The sequence below is a fragment of the Oncorhynchus mykiss genome, chromosome 26 (genome assembly GCF_013265735.2).
Source record: "Oncorhynchus mykiss isolate Arlee chromosome 26, USDA_OmykA_1.1, whole genome shotgun sequence".
Taxonomy (NCBI): Eukaryota; Metazoa; Chordata; class Actinopteri; order Salmoniformes; family Salmonidae; genus Oncorhynchus; species Oncorhynchus mykiss.
The window spans coordinates 42,440,944-42,461,849 of NC_048590.1; the positions used below are offsets into that span (position 1 = coordinate 42,440,944).

Consider the following 20,906-nt stretch of genomic DNA (forward strand, 5'->3'; position numbering starts at 1 on the left):
AATACACAATAATAAATCCCCCCTCCCCCCTCCCCTCGACACATACAGACACACACACAGACCCACACAGACATACACACACAGAGTGGCCAACACCTCTGGCGTGCGATTTGGCACTGCGCTCCATTCTGAAACAGAATCCTCTGTTGAGCTGGCGCCGCGTGTGGGCACAGTGACTGAAGAGAGGCTGTACTGCTTCATGATGGTTCAGCTTGAGTGAGGAGACAACATGGAGATAAAGGAGGCTTTGTTTGAGTGCCTGGGCAGCCTAGGAGGGCTTCCCGGGTTTTCTCTCCTCCTGCAGCTGTGTGTCCCAATGAGGCATAACAGATTTGATGCCGCTGGGCGTAATCATTGCTTCCCACAGGGTCAAAAGCCAAGGGCCCAGAGAACTCATCACGGTCAAGCTATACATACATTTATCTTTGAGTCATTTAGCAGACGCTCTTATCCAGAGTGACTTACAGTAGTGAGTTCATACATTTGTCTTACCTTTTCTAACTCTAAGATCTTCTTAAGGTCAGGCACGTCTGGTGTGCAGGTGTTTGTTCCAGCCCGGTACTAACTCACCAGATTCAAATAATCATCACGGTCAGGCTATAACACTCTAATGTTAACCGGAGGCGGAACAGAACCCTAACTCAAGGTTGATAACTCAAACCCTACAGCTGAACTCTACAGGATAGGCACTTTTGTGGCCAAATTGTGTGAAGATCTTTGTTCCAGCCTAGCACTAATACAAAAATACATCTAGATCAGTTTCATAAGTCAACATCCCTGTGCAGATCTATCACATACATCTAGATCAGTTTCATAAGTCAACAGCCCTGTGCAGATCTATCACATACAACTAGATCAGTTTCATAAGTCAACAGCCCTGTGCAGATCTATCAAATACATCTAGATCTGTTTCATAAGTCAACAGCCCTGTGCAGATCTATCACATACATATAGATCTGTTTCATAAGTCAACAGCCCTGTGCAGATCTATCACATACATCTAGATCAGTTTCATAACTCAACAGCCCTGTGCAGATCTATCACATACATCTAGATCAGTTGTATAAGTCAACAGCCCTGTGCAGATCTATCACATACATCTAGATCAGTTTCATAAGTCAACAGCCCTGTGCAGATCTATCACATACATCTAGATCAGTTTCATAACTCAACAGCCCTGTGCAGATCTATCACATACATCTAGATCAGTTGTATAAGTCAACAGCCCTGTGCAGATCTATCACATACATCTAGATCAGTTTCATAAGTCAACAGCCCTGTGCAGATCTATCACATACATCTAGATCAGTTGTATAAGTCAACAGCCCTGTGCAGATCTATCACATACATCTAGATCAGTTTCATAAGTCAACAGCCCTGTGCAGATCTATCACATACATATAGATCAGTTTCGTAAGTCAACAGCCCTGTGCAGATCTATCACATACATATAGATCAGTTTCGTAAGTCAACAGCCCTGTGCAGATCTATCACATACATATAGATCAGTTTCATAAGTCAACAGCCCTGTGGTGTAGAGCTGACGTAAGGAGAGACGAGACAAAACTAGTTTAATAATTTTGTGTTGTAGAACAGCTGACTTACTCCAGCTCTTCACACAACATGGCAAAATCTTTGCGAGTCATTCATTTAATGGAGACAGTCTGAACCATAGAGATAGATAGAGGACTGGATGGTTTAATTGCATGAGTTGGATTTGTCCTACTCTTGCTTTGCTTTTGGCCATGCTACAACCACCCCGAAATTTGAATCAAAAGCTATTTCATGGCATTTTTAATAGTACAGTACCTACTAACTCGAAACAGGTACAGCCACACAGTGATGTTAGCTTGCATAGAAAATGTTTTTGGTTTTTAGATGTTGCTAGATGTTTGTTTGAACGAGGAAGTCCTGAACACAGCTGAACTTATTAAGGGTAGGCCCCTCCGGGGTCTGCAGGCCTTTGTTCTAGCCCAGCACTAACATACAAGATTCATTCAAAAAACATAACTAAGTCTATTGCTGAACCATAGAGACAGATAGAGGACTCTAGATGGATATAACCCGTTTTAGCATGGACATTGCAATTGAGGGCTTCCACCATTTTAAACTAGCAAATGATTAGAGTATTGTCTTCAAATTGAGTTGCGTATGGTTAGGAAATGTCTTTAAAGCGGCAATCTACAGTAGAAACAATAACAAAGTGTTCTTCCTGCCCCTGGTTCAGTAAACAGCTGAGGGATGGGGCTGCAGAAATGAACCACTCTCATGTTCATAGACAAAGCTATGGATGCAAGGACTGACCATGATATCAACATTATAGTTTTAACCATGTTTTGAGGCCATATAGTGTTTGTTAACATTTTCTTTGTTTACAAACGGAGTAAAACAAGCTTATATTTTGTGTTGTGATGAGGTAGGACAGATGAAGTAAGTTTGAGGCATTTATAAGTTCAGAGGGAACATATAATTAATTTATCCCCATAAAATGGATGTAGCAATTGCAGATTGCCACTTTAAGCTATATCACCTCAATCTAGTGACCAAAAGAAATGAATTTCACACAATATTTGGTTCAGGACTGTGTTACAGGTGGCGGTAAATCACCAAATTAGCTTTACGCTTTCTTCAAATGGACCCGTTTAAAATAGCACTATAACTCTTAATTCACACACAGCTTTCATCTCAGAGACCTACAATTGTCAAAACAAGAGCAACGGTTTCTCAGTCCCATAGAAAAACCACGATGAATAGGGTAGTCTTGCTGCTCGCTTTTCACACACCAGCAGCAGGGGAACCACAGAGATGTTGACTGCTTTTGACTAGTGAAATATCACTCTCTAAATGAATGGTTCATGCTTTTGGCTCGATGGTGAAATATCCCACGTTTGGTTTAACCATTAATAAACTGTCTGCAAATCATTATGTAATTCTAATTTAGTTATCATTAATGAGTAAATTAATATGTATTAACAATTTGCTATGAGAATATATCTCAGAAAAAAAGCTATATGTATATACGTATATAAACTCCACAAAAAAAGAAACGTCCCTTTTTCAGGACCCTGTCTTTCAAAGATAATTTGTAAAAATCCAAATAACTTCACAGATCTTCATTGTAAAGGGTTTCAACACTGTTTCCCATGCTTGTTCAATGAACCATAAACAATTGATGAACATGGAACTGTCGTTAAGACACTAACAGCTTACAGACGGTAGGCAATTAAGGTCACAGTTATGAAAAGTTAGGACATGAAAGAGGCCTTTCTACTGACTGAAAAACACCAAAATAAAGATGCCCAGGGTCCCTGCTCATCTGCGTGAACGTGCCTTAGGCATGCTGCAAGGAGGCATGAGGACTGCAGATGTGGCCAGGGCAATAAATTGCAATGTCCGTACTGTGAGACGCCTAAGACAGCGCTACAGGGAGACAGGACGGACAGCTGATCGTCATCGCAGTAGCAGACCACGTGTAAAAACCCATGCACAGGATCGGTACATCCGAACATCACACATGCAGACAGGTACAGGATGGCAACAACAACTGCCCGAGTTACACCAGGAACGCACAATCCCTCCATCAGTGCTCAGACTGAGGGCTTGTAGGCCTGTTGTAAGGCAGGTCCTCACCAAACATCACCAGCAACAACGTCGACTATGGGCATAAACCCACCGTCGCTGGACCAGACAGGACTGGCAAAAAGTGCTTTTCACTGACGACTCACGGTTTTGTCTCACCAGGGGTGATGGTCGGATTCGTGTTTATCGTCAAAGGAATGAGCGTTACATCGAGGCCTGTACTCTGGAGCGGGATCGATTTGGAGGTAGAGGGTCCGTCATGGTGGTGGTGTGTCACAGCATCATCGGACTGAGCTTGTTGTCATTACAAGCAATCTCAATGCTGTGCGTTACAGGGAAGACATCCTCCTCCCTCATGTGGTACCCTTCCTGCAGGCTCATCCTGACATGACCCTCCAGCATGACAATGCCACCAGCCATACTGCTCGTTCTGTGCGTGATTTCCTTCAAGACAGGAATGTCAGTGTTCTGCATGGCCAGCGAAGAGCCCGGATCTCAATCCCATTGAGCACGTCTGGGACCTGTTGGATCGGAGGGCGAGGGCTAGGGTCCGGGAACTTGCAGGTGCCTTGGTGGAAGAGTGGGGTAACATCTCACAGCAAGAACTGGCAAATCTGGGGCAGACTATGAGTAGGAGATGCACTGCAGTACTTAATGCAGCTGGTGGCCACACCAGATACTGACTGTTATTTTATTTTGACCCCCCTTTGTTCAGGGACACATCATTCAATTTCTGTTAGTCACATGTCTGTGGAACTTGTTCAGTTTATGTCTCAGTTGTTGAGTCTTGTTATGTTCATACAAATATTTACACATGTTAAGTTTGCTGAAAACAAAAGCAGTTGACAGTGAGAGGACCTTTTTTCTGAGTTTATGTATTTACTTTAATAAAGTTTTATATGTGTTACACATAAGCATATACCATATATATTCACAAATATAAATATATATTTATATATATATTGCATATAACACATACTGCACCACATATTGTGTTTATCTACATCATTGTTACCCAGTCTCTAAATGAATGGTTTATACTTGTTTCCCACTGGTGTAATATCTGTCTTAATGAATGTCTCTGTACTCTGTTGGCTATAGCGGGTCCGTTTGGGTACAATGAAGTGACCATGATCCCAGCTGGAGCTACTCACATCCGTGTCACCGATAACAGCAGGAACTATCTGGGTAAGAGTTGGCTCAGCTTGACAGACGCACGCGCGCACACGCACGCACACACACTGGGAATGAGCTGTCACACAAGGACAGCATCAATGTCCTGTATATCATTAACTATATACAGTACATATACAGACAGCCTCTCAGAAGTGCTGGTTTGACAGAGAATTTGCTTTGAGACCTTTTTATCATCTTCTGTATGTCTGCTATGAGTTTCAACCCACCCAGCCATGGCTAGAGAACTCTACCACTTCCCTGACACTTTCAGTAGCCATAATGCTGCTCTCCTCTCATTCCTGTTAGCTTACTGTTACTTCCTGGCACCAGAGACCGATACAGCTCTCTGGTTCATACCCAGCTGCACTCTGGCTGGGCTCTCCAGTCAACACAACACCCAAGGCTATCCATCTAATCTCACCCACATTTACAAGACCGTAATAACGTGACTCCTGAAATGGAAAATGCAGGGATCCTGAAATGGAACACTCGTAAAGGTGTAATTTGGCCATGGGGCAGGGTGGGGGAACTGGGTGCGGGAAAAGGGTGGGGGGAACTGGGGATCTGGCCTTCTGGCAGGCAAGTGGATGTACTTGGTTAGTTCTGATTTGGTTGGAAGATCCCCCCCCCCCCCCCCCCCCCCCCCCCCAAAAAAATGTACTTCCAAGCGATGGTTTCCCTATTTGTCCGTTCCTGCAACTTGTCACGGTTAGGCCAAACAAGGCAATGATGTAGTAATGCCACTCTGTTTGGCAAGGCAACTTTGTTACTTTGCTGAATTAAGAAATGTTACATTGTAGGGTTGAGGTTTATTCCATTTCAATTTAGTAAAGTGGTCCCATGGTCCCATGTAGCTCAGTTGGTAGAGCATGGCTCTTGCAACGCCAGGGTTGTTGGTTTGATTCCCACGCAGGACCAGTACAAAAAAAATGGTCCCGTGTAGCTCAGTTGGTAGAGCATGGCTCTTGCAACGCCAGGGTTGTTGGTTTGATTCCCACGCAGGACCAGTACAAAATAAATGTATGCACTCACCACCCTGTCACTTTGGATAAAAGAGTCTGCTAACTGACATAAGTAGAAATTCCAACTCAGGGCCTCCTGAGTGGCGCAGCGGTCGAAGGCGTCACTTCAGACCCGGGTTCAATCCCAGACTGTGTCACAACCGGCCGTGACCGGGAGTCCCATAGGGCGGCACACAATTGGCCCAGCTTTGCCCGGGTTAGGGGAGGGTTTGGCCGGGGGGGCTTTACTTGGCTCATCTAGCGACTCCTTGTGGTGGGCCGGGCACCTGCAGGCTGACTCGGTCGTCAGTTGAACGGTGTTTCCTCCGACACATTGGTGCGGCTGCTCTACCTAGCCTGTTGGAGAGTTGCAGCGATGAGACAAGATCGTAATTGGATATGACGAAATTGGGGAGGAAAAATCCACCTCAAATTTCCCTCATACCTCAATTGCGATTTGTGAATTGACTGAATAGGAATTGACCCCAACCGTAGCATAATTCAATCAAACACATACATATTATCATCACAAAGCCAATTTCAGTCACACTTCACCAATCAGCATTGAAAACTAAACACATTCCCTACCTTCATTCAAGCCTTCTCTTCTCCCTCCAGCGCTCCAGAACGGGCGTTCCCAGTTTGTCATTAATGGGAACTGGAAGATCAGTGTTCCTGGGGAGTACAGCGTAGCGGGAACCAAGCTCCTGTACAAGCGCTCTGTGGACACCTGGGAAAGCTTTGAGGTCCCTGGACCCACTATGGAGGACCTGCACGTCATGGTCAGTCTGGTCAAAGTTATGATTGACAGGAGCCGCAATGCAATAACTATACTGAACAAAAATATAATCGTAACATGCAACAATTTCATTTATTTTTACTGAGTAACAGTTCATATGAGGAAGTCAATTTAAATAGATTCATTAGGCCCTAATCTCTGGATTTCACATGACGGGAAGGAAAGAAAGAAATGGTTCTCACAATAGGCCTTAGGATCTCGTTACGGTATTTTTATGCATTCAAATTGCCATTGATAAAATGCTATTGTGTTCAATGTCCGTAGCTTATGCCTGTCCATACCTTAACCCCACTGCCACCATGGGGCAGTCTGTTCACATAAGCCAACCGCTCACCCACACAACGACGTGATCTGTGGTTGGGTGGCCGGTTGGACGTATTACCAAATTCTCTAAAACAATGTTGGAGGCTGCTTATGTTAGAGAAATTAACATTCAATTCTCTGGCAACAGCTCTGGTGGGCTTTCGTGCAGTCAACATGCCAATTGCACTCGCCTTCAAAACTTGAGACATTTGTGGCATTGTGTTGTGTGACAGAACTGCACATTTTAGTGGCCTTTAATTGTCCCCAGCACAAGGTGCACTTGTGTAATGATCATGCTGTTTAATCAGCTTCTTGATATGCCACACCTGTCTGGTGGATGGATTATCTTGACAAAGGAAAAATGCTCACTAACAGGGATGTCAACAAATTTGTGCACAACGTTTTAGAGAAAAAAGTATTTTTGTGTGTATGGAACATTTCTGAGATTTTTTATTTCAGCTCATGTAACATGGGACCAACACTTTACATGTTATGTTTACTGTATATTTTTGTTCAGTGTATATAGAGACTGCAAACTAACCTCATTAATTAAGGTACACAATGATAGCTTTGTTAGTATACTTGTTCAAACCCTAGTGTGGTCAGGTGCCACAAAGAGGGACTTATGAAAAGTACAATTGGCTCATAAGGCAGCACGTCTGGCCCTTAAGGGGAGCTGACGTTAATGATATGCATGTCAATCTCTCATGGCTCAAAGTGGAAGAGAGATTGACTTCATCACTACTTGTTTTTGTAAGAAGTGTTTACAAGCTGAATGTACCGAGCCGTTTGTTTAAACTCCAAGCACACAGCTCGGACACCCATGCATACCCCACAAGACATACCACCAGAGGTCTCTTCACAGTCCCCAAGTCCAGAACAGACTATGGGAGGCTCACAGTACTACATAGAGCCATGACTACATGACTATTCCACATCAGGTAAATACACCTTATGAAACAATGGAGACTGTGAAGAGACACCCACACAGGTACAGACACATGCATACGCACACACGCTAGCAGACTCTCTCGACACACACGTACATTGTAATATTGTGGTATTATACATTTTGTATTGTAGATATTTAGTGGTGTAATACTGTTATATGATAAACTGTTTTATGTGTAATGTAAGTGCCTTAATGTGTTTGACCCACAGGAAGAGTAGCTGCTACCTTGGCAGCAGCTAATGGGGATCCCTAATAATGACAAATACAAAATGCCAATTTATCAGAACCAGTCAGTCTCCTCTCCTATATGTAACGGACATATATTTTCTTAACGTGTTGTCTTCCATATGTTATATTTTTTCAGTATATTGTTGGTATTGACAGTTCTAAAGTGGGTGGTTTGAGCCCTGAATACTGATTGGCTGACAGACGTATTATATTAGACCGTATACCACGGGTATGACAAAACATTTATTTTTTACTTTTCTAATTACGTTGGTAACCAGTTTATAATAGCAATAAGGCATCTCTGGGGTTTGTGTTATATGGCCAATATTGCTTAAAATATACCGGGTATTATAAAACAATATATATTAAAATATACATCCGTTGTACACTGTGTGGTTGTGTCTGCAGGTGTTGGTGACAGACAGGAACCCGGGGATAGAATACGAGTATTGGCTCCCTCCAGACCGCTACGCTCTGTTCCATGGCAGGAGGAGTCAGCTACGCCAGCCTCACCACACTGCTAGCTACATCCCCTGGGATCACCCCACAACTACTACTACCACTACTACTACTACTAGACCTCCCCCTGTCACCACAAGACCCTACTGGGGTAAGACCGCTGACCATTGTTAAAGGGATAGTTCAACCAAATTAAAATAACATTTTGTTTCCTTACCTTGTAAGAAGTCTAAGGACAAAATGCAATCCAGGTTGTGGGTTTGTTTACCTAGGCACTGTCACCAACCGCTAGCTAGCATTTTCTAAGCAAAAGCCAATGGACGTCAATGTACCCATTATTAACATGTGTTAAATTTCATGTCCAAAATGTCCATTTAATGTGATGTGTGCATTTACATGGGAAAACCTGCCCCTGGTTTCACTCATCCTCTGTTTGTGTGACTGAAGTTTAATACATGATGGATACGGAAGATGGAAGGATGAATACGGAAGATGGATGGATGAATACGGAAGATGGATGGATGGATACGGATGATGGATGGATGGATGGATGAATACGGATGATGGAAGGATGAATACGGAAGATGGATGGATGGATGGATGGATGGATGATACTGAAGATGGATGGATGGATGGATAGAAATGGAAGATGGATGGATGGATGAATACGGAAGATGGATGGATATGGATGATGGATGGATACGGATGATGGATGGATGGATACGGATGATGGATGGATGGATACGGAAGATGGATGGATGGATACGGAAGATAGATGGACACGAAAGATGGATAGATAGATGGATCTTAACATTACTGCAAGGGGTATAAAAACATCTGCACATTACGACAAGCTCTACAAGTAAAATAAACAAATGTTTATGTGTTTTTAATATTTTCAGATCTGACTGCCTCCGGTACAGCAGAGGTACTGCCAGATCTCAAAATAGTTTTTTTTTTACATTTCATTTGGTTTTAATGAATATCACTAACAACAAAGGTAACACATTTTGGCCAAGGGATCTGTGATATAAGTTTAGAAAGTGTAATAGAACACTATGTAATATTATTCATCTACAAAGTATGTTCATAACCCTGGGCAACATGGGCCTGGGAGGCTGATAGGGACCCCAGTTTGAAAACCCCTGGCCTACAAACTGATTGTGCCTTGCTAATGTGCAGCAAATGTCTTCTGGAATGTTTTATGACATCCGTTTATATAAGAGGGGAATTATTAACTGCAAACTCAATCATAGGTTTATAATCAGTGTTGTATTTCTATTAAATTGGCCCTGGTTGGAATGTAACCAACATTCAATGGTAATCATTATATTTGTCCTATATAACTGCAACAGTGGACTTTGATCCAAAACTGAATACACTGTTCTGACCTGCTATACTTTGATCTGTACCTGGCTGACAATAACTGATAAAGCCAAGGCATGAAGTTTCTGGAGTGGAATGTCCCCCTCTTATCTTAGAAGTGTTTAGTGATAACGCTCCTAATCCCAAAACCCACCGCATATTCCATGCTGAGATAGTGGTGCTTGGTACAAAACCATAGTTTTGACTAATTTCTGTGTACTGCTCAACAAAGCAATGATCTAAGACTTTAGCATCCTTTAGAATATAGTAAACAGGTTTGATAATTTAGTAATTTATCAAGTAATTTGGTGCAGGACATAATGGGAGTAGCCTAGCCCCTAGCATAGTGTTTTCTAACTGGTGGGTTGAGAAGTAGCCTAGCCCCTAGCATAGTGTGTTCTAACTGGTGGGTTGAGAAGTAGCCTAGCCCCTAGCATAGTGTTTTCTAACTGGTGGGTTGAGAAGTAGCCTAGCCCCTAGCATAGTGTTTTCTAACTGGTGGGTTGAGAAGTAGTCTAGCCCCTAGCATAGTGTTTTCTAACTGGTGGGTTGAGAAGTAGTCTAGCCCCTAGCATAGTGTTTTCTAACTGGTGGGTTGAGAAGTAGTCTAGCCCCTAGCATAGTGTTTTCTAACTGGTGGGTTGAGAAGTAGTCTAGCCCCTAGCATAGTGTTTTCTAACTGGTGGGTTGAGAAGTAGCCTAGCCCCTAGCATAGTGTTTTCTAACTGGTGGGTTGAGAAGTAGTCTAGCCCCTAGCATAGTGTTTTCTAACTGGTGGGTTGAGAAGTAGTCTAGCCCCTAGCATAGTGTGTTCTAACTGGTGGGTTGAGAAGTAGTCTAGCCCCTAGCATAGTGTTTTCTAACTGGTGGGTTGAGAAGTAGTCTAGCCCCTAGCATAGTGTTTTCTAACTGGTGGGATGAGAAGTAGTCTAGCCCCTAGCATAGTGTTTTCTAACTGGTGGGTTGAGAAGTAGTCTAGCCCCTAGCATAGTGTTTTCTAACTGGTGGGTTGAGAAGTAGTCTAGCCCCTAGCATAGTGGGTTCTAACTGGTGGGTTGAGAAGTAGTCTAGCCCCTAGCATAGTGTTTTCTAACTGGTGGGTTGAGAAGTAGACTAGCCCCTAGCATAGTGTTTTCTAACTGGTGGGTTGAGAAGTAGTCTAGCCCCTAGTATAGTGTGTTCTAACTTTCTAACCTAGCATGGTGTTTTCTAACTGGTGGGTTGAGAAGTAGTCTAGCCCCTAGCATAGTGTTTTCTAACTGGTGGGTTGAGAAGTAGTCTAGCCCCTAGCATAGTGTTTTCTAACTGGTGGGTTGAGAAGTAGTCTAGCCCCTAGCATGGTGTTTTCTAACTGGTGGGTTGAGAAGTAGCCTAGCCCCTAGTATAGTGTTTTCTAACTGGTGGGTTGAGAAGTAGTCTAGCCCCTAGCATAGTGTGTTCTAACTGGTGGGTTGAGAAGTAGTCTAGCCCCTAGCATAGTGTGTTCTAACTGGTGGGTTGAGAAGTAGTCTAGCCCCTAGCATAGTGTTTTCTAACTGGTGGGTTGAGAAGTAGTCTAGCCCCTAGCATAGTGTGTTCTAACTTTCTAACCTAGCATGGTGTTTTCTAACTGGTGGGTTGAGAAGTAGTCTAGCCCCTAGCATAGTGTTTTCTAACTGGTGGGTTGAGAAGTAGTCTAGCCCCTAGCATAGTGTTTTCTAACTGGTGGGTTGAGAAGTAGTCTAGCCCCTAGCATGGTGTTTTCTAACTGGTGGGTTGAGAAGTAGTCTAGCCCCTAGCATAGTGTGTTCTAACTGGTGGGTTGAGAAGTAGTCTAGCCCCTAGCATAGTGTGTTCTAACTGGTGGGTTGAGAAGTAGTCTAGCCCCTAGCATAGTGTTTTCTAACTGGTGGGTTGAGAAGTAGTCTAGCCCCTAGCATAGTGTGTTCTAACTTTCTAACCTAGCATGGTGTTTTCTAACTGGTGGGTTGAGAAGTAGTCTAGCCCCTAGCATAGTGTTTTCTAACTGGTGGGTTGAGAAGTAGTCTAGCCCCTAGCATAGTGTTTTCTAACTGGTGGGTTGAGAAGTAGTCTAGCCCCTAGTATAGTGTTTTCTAACTGGTGGGTTGAGAAGTAGTCTAGCCCCTAGCATAGTGGGTTCTAACTGGTGGGTTGAGAAGTAGTCTAGCCCCTAGCATAGTGTTTTCTAACTGGTGGGTTGAGAAGTAGTCTAGCCCCTAGCATAGTGTTTTCTAACTGGTGGGTTGAGAAGTAGCCTAGCCCCTAGCATAGTGTTTTCTAACTGGTGGGTTGAGAAGTAGCCTAGCATGGTGTTTTCTAACTGGTGGGTTGAGAAGTAGTCTAGCCCCTAGCATAGTGTTTTCTAACTGGTGGGTTGAGAAGTAGTGTAGCCCCTAGCATAGTGTGTTCTAACTGGTAGGTTGAGAAGTAGTCTAGCCCCTAGCATAGTGTGTTCTAACTTTCTAACCTAGCATGGTGTTTTCTAACTGGTGGGTTGAGAAGTAGTCTAGCCCCTAGCATAGTGTTTTCTAACTGGTGGGTTGAGAAGTAGTCTAGCCCCTAGCATAGTGTTTTCTAACTGGTGGGTTGAGAAGTAGTCTAGCCCCTAGCATAGTGTTTTCTAACTGGTGGGTTGAGAAGTAGTCTAGCCCCTAGCATAGTGGGTTCTAACTGGTGGGTTGAGAAGTAGTCTAGCCCCTAGCATAGTGTTTTCTAACTGGTGGGTTGAGAAGTAGTCTAGCCCCTAGCATGGTGTTTTCTAACTGGTGGGTTGAGAAGTAGTCTAGCCCCTAGCATAGTGTTTTCTAACTGGTGGGTTGAGAAGTAGTCTAGCCCCTAGCATGGTGTTTTCTAACTGGTGGGTTGAGAAGTAGTCTAGCCCCTAGCATAGTGTTTTCTAACTGGTTGGTTGAGAAGTAGTCTAGCCCCTAGCATAGTGTTTTCTAACTGGTGGGTTGAGAAGTAGCCTAGCCCCTAGCATAGTGTTTTCTAACTGGTGGGTTGAGAAGTAGTCTAGCCCCTAGCATAGTGTTTTCTAACTGGTGGGTTGAGAAGTAGTCTAGCCCCTAGCATAGTGTTTTCTAACTGGTGGGTTGAGAAGTAGTCTAGCCCCTAGCATGGTGTGTTCTAACTGGTGGGTTGAGAAGTAGTGTAGCCCCTAGCATAGTGTGTTCTAACTGGTGGGTTGAGAAGTAGTCTAGCCCCTAGCATAGTGTGTTCTAACTTTCTAACCTAGCATAGTGTTTTCTAACTGGTGGGTTGAGAAGTAGTCTAGCCCCTAGCATAGTGTGTTCTAACTTTCTAACCTAGCATGGTGTTTTCTAACTGGTGGGTTGAGAAGTAGTCTAGCCCCTAGCATAGTGTTTTCTAACTGGTGGGTTGAGAAGTAGTCTAGCCCCTAGCATAGTGTTTTCTAACTGGTGGGTTGAGAAGTAGCCTAGCATGGTGTTTTCTAACTGGTGGGTTGAGAAGTAGTCTAGCCCCTAGCATAGTGGGTTCTAACTGGTGGGTTGAGAAGTAGTCTAGCCCCTAGCATAGTGTTTTCTAACTGGTGGGTTGAGAAGTAGTCTAGCCCCTAGCATAGTGTTTTCTAACTGGTGGGTTGAGAAGTAGCCTAGCCCCTAGCATAGTGTTTTCTAACTGGTGGGTTGAGAAGTAGCCTAGCATGGTGTTTTCTAACTGGTGGGTTGAGAAGTAGTCTAGCCCCTAGCATAGTGTTTTTTAACTGGTGGGTTGAGAAGTAGTCTAGCCCCTAGCATAGTGTTTTCTAACTGGTGGGTTGAGAAGTAGTCTAGCCCCTAGCATAGTGTTTTCTAACTGGTGGGTTGAGAAGTAGTCTAGCCCCTAGCATAGTGTTTTCTAACTGGTGGGTTGAGAAGTAGTCTAGCCCCTAGCATAGTGTTTTCTAACTAGTGGGTTGAGAAGTAGTCTAGCCCCTAGCATAGTGGGTTCTAACTGGTGGGTTGAGAAGTAGTCTAGCCCCTAGCATAGTGTTTTCTAACTGGTGGGTTGAGAAGTAGTCTAGCCCCTAGCATGGTGTTTTCTAACTGGTGGGTTGAGAAGTAGTCTAGCCCCTAGCATAGTGTTTTCTAACTGGTGGGTTGAGAAGTAGTCTAGCCCCTAGCATAGTGTTTTCTAACTGGTGGGTTGAGAAGTAGTCTAGCCCCTAGCATGGTGTTTTCTAACTGGTGGGTTGAGAAGTAGTCTAGCCCCTAGCATGGTGTTTTCTAACTGGTGGGTTGAGAAGTAGTCTAGCCCCTAGCATAGTGGGTTCTAACTGGTGGGTTGAGAAGTAGTCTAGCCCCTAGCATAGTGTTTTCTAACTGGTGGGTTGAGAAGTAGTCTAGCCCCTAGCATGGTGTTTTCTAACTGGTGGGTTGAGAAGTAGTCTAGCCCCTAGCATAGTGTTTTCTAACTGGTGGGTTGAGAAGTAGTCTAGCCCCTAGCATAGTGTTTTCTAACTGGTGGGTTGAGAAGTAGTCTAGCCCCTAGCATGGTGTTTTCTAACTGGTGGGTTGAGAAGTAGTTTAGCCCCTAGCATAGTGTTTTCTAACTGGTGGGTTGAGAAGTAGCCTAGCCCCTAGCATAGTGTTTTCTAACTGGTGGGTTGAGAAGTAGTCTAGCCCCTAGCATAGTGTGTTCTAACTGGTGGGTTGAGAAGTAGTTTAGCCCCTAGCATAGTGTTTTCTAACTGGTGGGTTGAGAAGTAGTCTAGCCCCTAGCATGGTGTTTTCTAACTGGTGGGTTGAGAAGTAGTCTAGCCCCTAGCATAGTGTTTTCTAACTGGTTGGTTGAGAAGTAGTCTAGCCCCTAGCATAGTGTTTTCTAACTGGTGGGTTGAGAAGTAGCCTAGCCCCTAGCATAGTGTTTTCTAACTGGTGGGTTGAGAAGTAGTCTAGCCCCTAGCATAGTGTGTTCTAACTGGTGGGTTGAGAAGTAGTCTAGCCCCTAGCATAGTGTGTTCTAACTTTCTAACCTAGCATAGTGTTTTCTAACTGGTGGGTTGAGAAGTAGTCTAGCCCCTAGCATAGTGTTTTCTAACTGGTGGGTTGAGAAGTAGCCTAGCCCCTAGCATAGTGTTTTCTAACTGGTGGGTTGAGAAGTAGTCTAGCCCCTAGCATAGTGTTTTCTAACTGGTGGGTTGAGAAGTAGTCTAGCCCCTAGCATAGTGTTTTCTAACTGGTGGGTTGAGAAGTAGTCTAGCCCCTAGCATAGTGTTTTCTAACTGGTGGGTTTAGATCCACTAAAGGGTCACGCAGTCAGTTCCTTTTGAGTCGTGGCTAAAGACTGGGTTAGGTCTAGAAACAGAGAAACTTGGTCTTATTTACCTTGTGGGTCACAGGGAGCATTGAAAGCCTGTGGGGGAGTCAAGACGAACAAAAGCGATTTAGCATTTTGGAGCAGGAATCAATGATCTAAGACGATGTTTGCTCATGTCGTATCATAGTGATTTGATGCTGGACAGAAAGTCACTCTTTAGTGATTCTGTCACGCCTCCTCCCGTGTAATGAGGCTGCCCCTCATTACACACACCTGTCACCATCATTACACGCATCAGCGCTTCATTGGACTCACCTGGACTCCTTCACTTTGTTGATTGCTCCCTCTCTATCTGTCTGTTCCTCAGTTGCATCCCCGTGTCAGCATTAATGTTGTTTTGTTTCCCCTGTCCAGACCCTGTTCGTGTTTTGTTTCCTGTCTATTTCATTAAATGTTCACTCCCTGTACTTGCTTCTCGTCTCCCACTGCCTGTCCTTACAGATTCTACCTAAAGAATGCCTTGGAAAGATCCCTTACCCAAATCCTGATTCAAGATACACATATGCTTCTCCATTGTTTGCACAAATCTCACATTAATGGATGATTAATGCAAATTTAAAGGAATAGTTCAGAAATTGTACATATTTAGATATTTTTTCCCTCATCTCTTAAATGGATTGTGGTCCTCAATGAATTGTTTTTTAATGATTAAAAATTATTTGGGCATGGAAATTAAAACATGCTTAAATGGGGAGATTTACTGACATGGTGCTTTGGTAAAAAAAATGCTCATGTTAACATTTTGTTGGCAGTGGCTAGTTTAACAAAAACAAAGTGTGGATTGCAGTCACTCCTTTTCCGTAGACTGCTTTTAAGGTAAGAAAACAAACATCAAATAAATAAGTAAACTATCCCTTAAAATTCAATTTGAGGTCCTTTTCTTGGTCAGGTCATGAAAACTCCTGGCCCTAACTCCAAAGGCATGTTGATACTCAATAATGTAACTCACCTTTTCCCGCACTGTCCCTCAGCTCCTCCAGGTGGCTGGCCCATCAAGTCCCCTCGCCACCCAGTTCGACAACCCCCTCACCAGCCCCATCGCCCACCTGTCCTTCCCCGCCTGGAGAGGGATGAGACCAGGAGGAACCGACTACCCCAACCACCCCGAGGAGGTTTGCTCCACCTCACCTCAATCTCTCCCTCACCTAAATCTTTAACCCCTATCTCACCCCCATTCCCCTAAACCTCAACTCTCGCCTTGCTAAAATGCTACAATCCTCTCTCCTCTGCCTCCCCCCTCTACCCTACTCTTTCCTTTAATCTGTCCTACTCTACTCTTCCTTTAATCTATCCTACTCTACTTTTCCTTTAATCTGTCCTACTCTACTTTTCCTTTAATCTATCCTACTCTACTCTTCCTTTAATCTATCCTACTCTACTCTTCCTTTAATCTATCCTACTCTACTCTTCCTCTAATCTGTCCTACTCTCTAATCTACTCTTACTTTAATGTCCTACTCTCTACTCTACTCTTCCTTTCATCTAGCCTACATTCTACTCTTCTTTTAATCTGCCCTACTCTCTTCCTTTCATCTGTCCTAATCTCTACTCTACTCTTCCTTTCATCTGTCCTAACCTCTACTTTACTCTTCCTTTCATCTGTCTTAATCTCTACTCTACTCTTTAATCTGTTCTCTACTCTACTCTTTAATCTGTTCTCTACTCTACTCTTTAATCTGTTCTCTACTTTACTCTTTAATCTGTTCTCTACTCTACTCTTTAATCTCTTCTCTACTCTACTCTTTAATCTGTTCTCTACTCTACTCTTTAATCTGTTCTCTACTCTACTCTTTAATCTCTTCTCTACTCTACTCTTTAATCTGTTCTCTACTCTACTCTTTCCTTTAATCTATCCCGCTCTCTAAACTTCCTTTAATCTGTCCTAATCTCTTCTCTACTCTTCCTTTAATCTGTCCTAATCTCTTCTCTTCCTTTAATCTGTCCTAATCTCTTCTCTACTCTTCCTTTAATATGTCCTAATCTCTTCTCTACTCTTCAATCTGTCCTAATCTCTTCTCTACTCTTCCTTTAATCTGTCCTAATCTCTTCTCTACTCTTCCTTTAATCTGTCCTAATCTCTACTCTTTCCTTTAATCTATCCCGCTCTCTACTCTTCCTTTAATCTGTCCTAATCTCTTCTCTACTCTTCCTTTAATCTGTCCTAATCTCTTCTCTACTCTTCCTTTAATCTGTCCTGCTCTCTACTCTTCCTTTAATCTGTCCTAATCTCTTCTCTACTCTTCCTTTAATCTGTCCTGCTCTCTACTCTTCCTTTAATCTGTCCTAATCTCTTCTCTACTCTTCCTTTAATCTGTCCTGCTCTCTACTCTTCCTTTAATCTGTCCTAATCTCTTCTCTACTCTTCCTTTAATCTGTCCTGCTCTCTACTCGTCCTTTAATCTGTCCTAATCGCTTCTCTACTCTTCCTTTAATCTGTCCTGCTCTCTTCCTTTAATCTGTCCTAATCTCTTCTCTACTCTTCCTTTAATCTGTCCTAATCTCTTCTCTACTCTTCCTTTAATCTGTCCTATGCTCTTCTCTTTCCTTTAATCTATCCTACTCTCTACTCTACTATCCTTAAGTCCCCTACTCACTCTCAGAAACTCATCTGTGCCATCCTAACCATTGCGCAATACCCTGATATAAAAAACCATCTTTGCTCAAATCAACTCACCACTTCTCTTTCTACTCCCGTAGGGCATTGTGGGAAATGTAGGCGGGCCCGCGGTCGAGGGGAGCGCCAGAGGCAGTACTGCCAGAAAGACTTCGGTAAATCTGAACTTCTTGAATACCTAAAGTTAGCGGTTCAAACACCCTTGTGTGCTTTAAATTCACATGACCCAGTTTACAGCTGGGTTTGAGTTTACAACATCAGGTGATAGTGGTGCAAGTTGACATCTCACTTGAATAGTTTTTTAAAGTAAGGAACAAATGTAATTTGGTGAAACTTAAACAGACATTTTAAGTCAGTTGAAAAATCGCAGCATGGAAAAACAAGCATGGCACAACAAACCTTATTATAAGACATTGTAAGGGCGCATACACGCTTGTAAGTTATAACAAGTTTTAATGCATTATACCTGTTGGCTTTATGTAAAGTGTTAGCATAATGTCTTTCATTGGTTGTCAGTGTTCCGTGCCAAAGTCATGAGCAAGCTGTACCGGGGCGAGGAGACGCGCTACGATGTCCAGATCATCCACACCTACCACAATCGCTTCCGCCTGGAGCACCGCGAGTTCCTGTGGGTGCCCAACGTGTGTGACTGCCCCCCTCTGGAGGAAGGGCGCCAGTATGTACTGATGGTGCGTCGCCACATTAACAACGAGCAGACGTTGAACCGGATACTGATGGAGGAGGACAGCTACGCAATACCCTATAAACCTAGAGAGGACGCTCTGTTGCGCCCCCTGGAGGATCTGTGTAGTAACAGAGGGCCCAGGCCACCTGCGGAACTGAGAGGCGGCTATGCCTAGACATAGAGATGTACAGTATACACGTGCACACCTAGATGCACACATACTTTGACTGTCATGACTCCTTAACACTCCCCAAGACTGAGCACTTCTGATGGTGAATCCGACAAACAATGGGGCTGCATGTGTGAGTCTATGTGTGACATTAAAATCCCATACACCCCTAAGCAACAACTTCCTGCCTCTGGCCCTTCAAAAGACACACAGAGAGCAATAGAACCACTAGAATTCCAAAATGGGGGAACTGAAAATGGCGGAGGCAAATACTAGTTGAACCCTGGGAAGAGACTATACTCAGGGTGACCCAGTAGATCTGTCAGTCACTGTGGTAAGAAGGCAAAGCCCTCAAAGAGCAATGCAAAAGCTGACCAGCTCACAAAGTATAGCACTTTAGGTGGACGTTATCACCCACCTTTAAACTTACCAGAGAAGAATATATCCACTTCAATGGCCAAGCGTTTGTGTTTTGTTTTGTTCCCTTTGCTAACTAGATAACTGACTATAACTATCTGTCTGGGTTACTAACAGGCAGTGTTGGGGAAGCTACTATGAAAATATAGTTTATAGCTTGTATCAATTACTTCACACTGGAAGAGGTTAAGCTACACTTCGGCCTAGATTCAATCAGATCAAGCGTTAACCGGCGATAGCAGACACCTGCATAGCTGATGTTTTGACGGTGCCGGAGATGTAACTGTGTTGGAGCTGTCAAATTGGTGAAGAGCTACTCTTCATCATTGTCACTCAAGTTAGATATTCAGAATGACAAAGTGTAGGCTATATAGAAATAATGACTCTCAAATTGAATATCATTAGCCTAAAGAAAATAATGAGGATTTCTATCAGCTGAATCGAGGTGTAGATCACATCTCACATTCTGTGTTTCGAACTTGTAAATAAGGCTCGCATGAGATTTCTCTTAATGCGACTCCGTGCAGCCAATAGCAATGTCCCCTTCAGGTATAATGCCAGGATCTGCTCTAACGCAGTTCCACCTCCGACACTGCCTGAACAACTGCTATGCGGATGTCGGCTAAAGCGGATCTGATTGAATACGCTACCCTAAAGAAAAATATAGTTGACTTTAATAGTTACTTTAACAAAGTAGTTCACTACATACAAACTACTTTGTAAAAAACTATCATATCTAAATCTGAAATGTCATCGACTACACAGTTAAGAAAAATGAGTGCAAGAACACATCACTCTGGAGTCAGATGTTAACAGTGTAGTGATATCTGTGTGACAGTCAGAGTGAGTGCTTTGGCTTAGCCCAGTGGCCAGGGAGAGATAAATAAATAGGGGGGAGTTGAATGAATGTAGTGGGCAGTTCCAGTAGATAGCTACATGGCTAAAACAAGTAATTAACTACCAAAGACACTTCAAAGATTTGAATGTAGTTACTACAAAATCTAGGTAAATGACTAACTGAATTAAATGTAGTGGAACTACTCCCCAGGACTGCTAACAGTTCAGTCACTCTATGTCAAAATAAATGTGACACTTTACTTTCTTCTCATACCTAAGATGTATAAAACTACATATTGTTCCATATTGTATTTATGTGGCAAAATAATATCTAGATCATAACATTTATATTTGTGTTTTGCTTCTAAAATATAGTATTTTTTTTAAATCTATCAATGTATTTCTATCTATTGATGTATGTGTTTTGGGTAACAATTTATATTAATTTGCTCTTATACCTGTGCAGTAACCGTGTCATTAATTACACTAGTAGCATTGTAGTTACATGTTATAGCACAGTACTTCATGAATTGCATTGTAATTGTGTAGTGATGGGTTTGAGTTTATTTCACTTGTATAGTAACAGAAACCGCTCAACTCTACTACTATTACTATGCATTTAAATCTACACTGACATAAGAGCAAGTTCATGTAAGGTGTTACTGTGTTTTGAATATTAAATCAATCAGGTTCCCTTAGTCTGTTTTGTTAGGTCTTCTATTGTCTAATTCACATGAATATTTACTTTTGTGAGAAACAAAAATATGGATTATTCAGTATTTTATATTGGTGTGGCACTGAGTAGCTACAAATACAAGAAACATATTTAATTTGAATGACTGGTGAATTATGTGCAATCTATTCCTATACATTAACTATGCTGTAACAAGTAATTTTTTATTATAATGTTTTAAAATGTGACAACACATTGCTTTCTTTAACACCACTGACACCACATTTTACACGGCCTTTTACAAGGTCTGTACTCATATGCATTTTTGTGT

General features: G+C 42.8%; 1 protein-coding gene across 1 annotated transcript in view; it reads left to right on the forward strand.

Annotated features, from left to right (window-relative positions):
* Nucleotides 1-20,821, forward strand: part of LOC110506161 (ADAMTS-like protein 5) — a 64,059-nt gene extending 43,238 nt beyond the window's left edge. Inside the window, exons 8-13 of the mRNA XM_036963236.1 lie at nucleotides 4,681-4,767; nucleotides 6,375-6,538; nucleotides 8,447-8,648; nucleotides 16,153-16,293; nucleotides 17,878-17,949; nucleotides 18,311-20,821. Coding sequence (XP_036819131.1) covers nucleotides 4,681-4,767; nucleotides 6,375-6,538; nucleotides 8,447-8,648; nucleotides 16,153-16,293; nucleotides 17,878-17,949; nucleotides 18,311-18,654 — 1,010 coding nt within the window. The 3' untranslated portion in view covers nucleotides 18,655-20,821. The remainder of the gene's footprint in view (nucleotides 1-4,680; nucleotides 4,768-6,374; nucleotides 6,539-8,446; nucleotides 8,649-16,152; nucleotides 16,294-17,877; nucleotides 17,950-18,310) is intronic.
* Nucleotides 20,822-20,906: the final 85 nt, after the last annotated feature.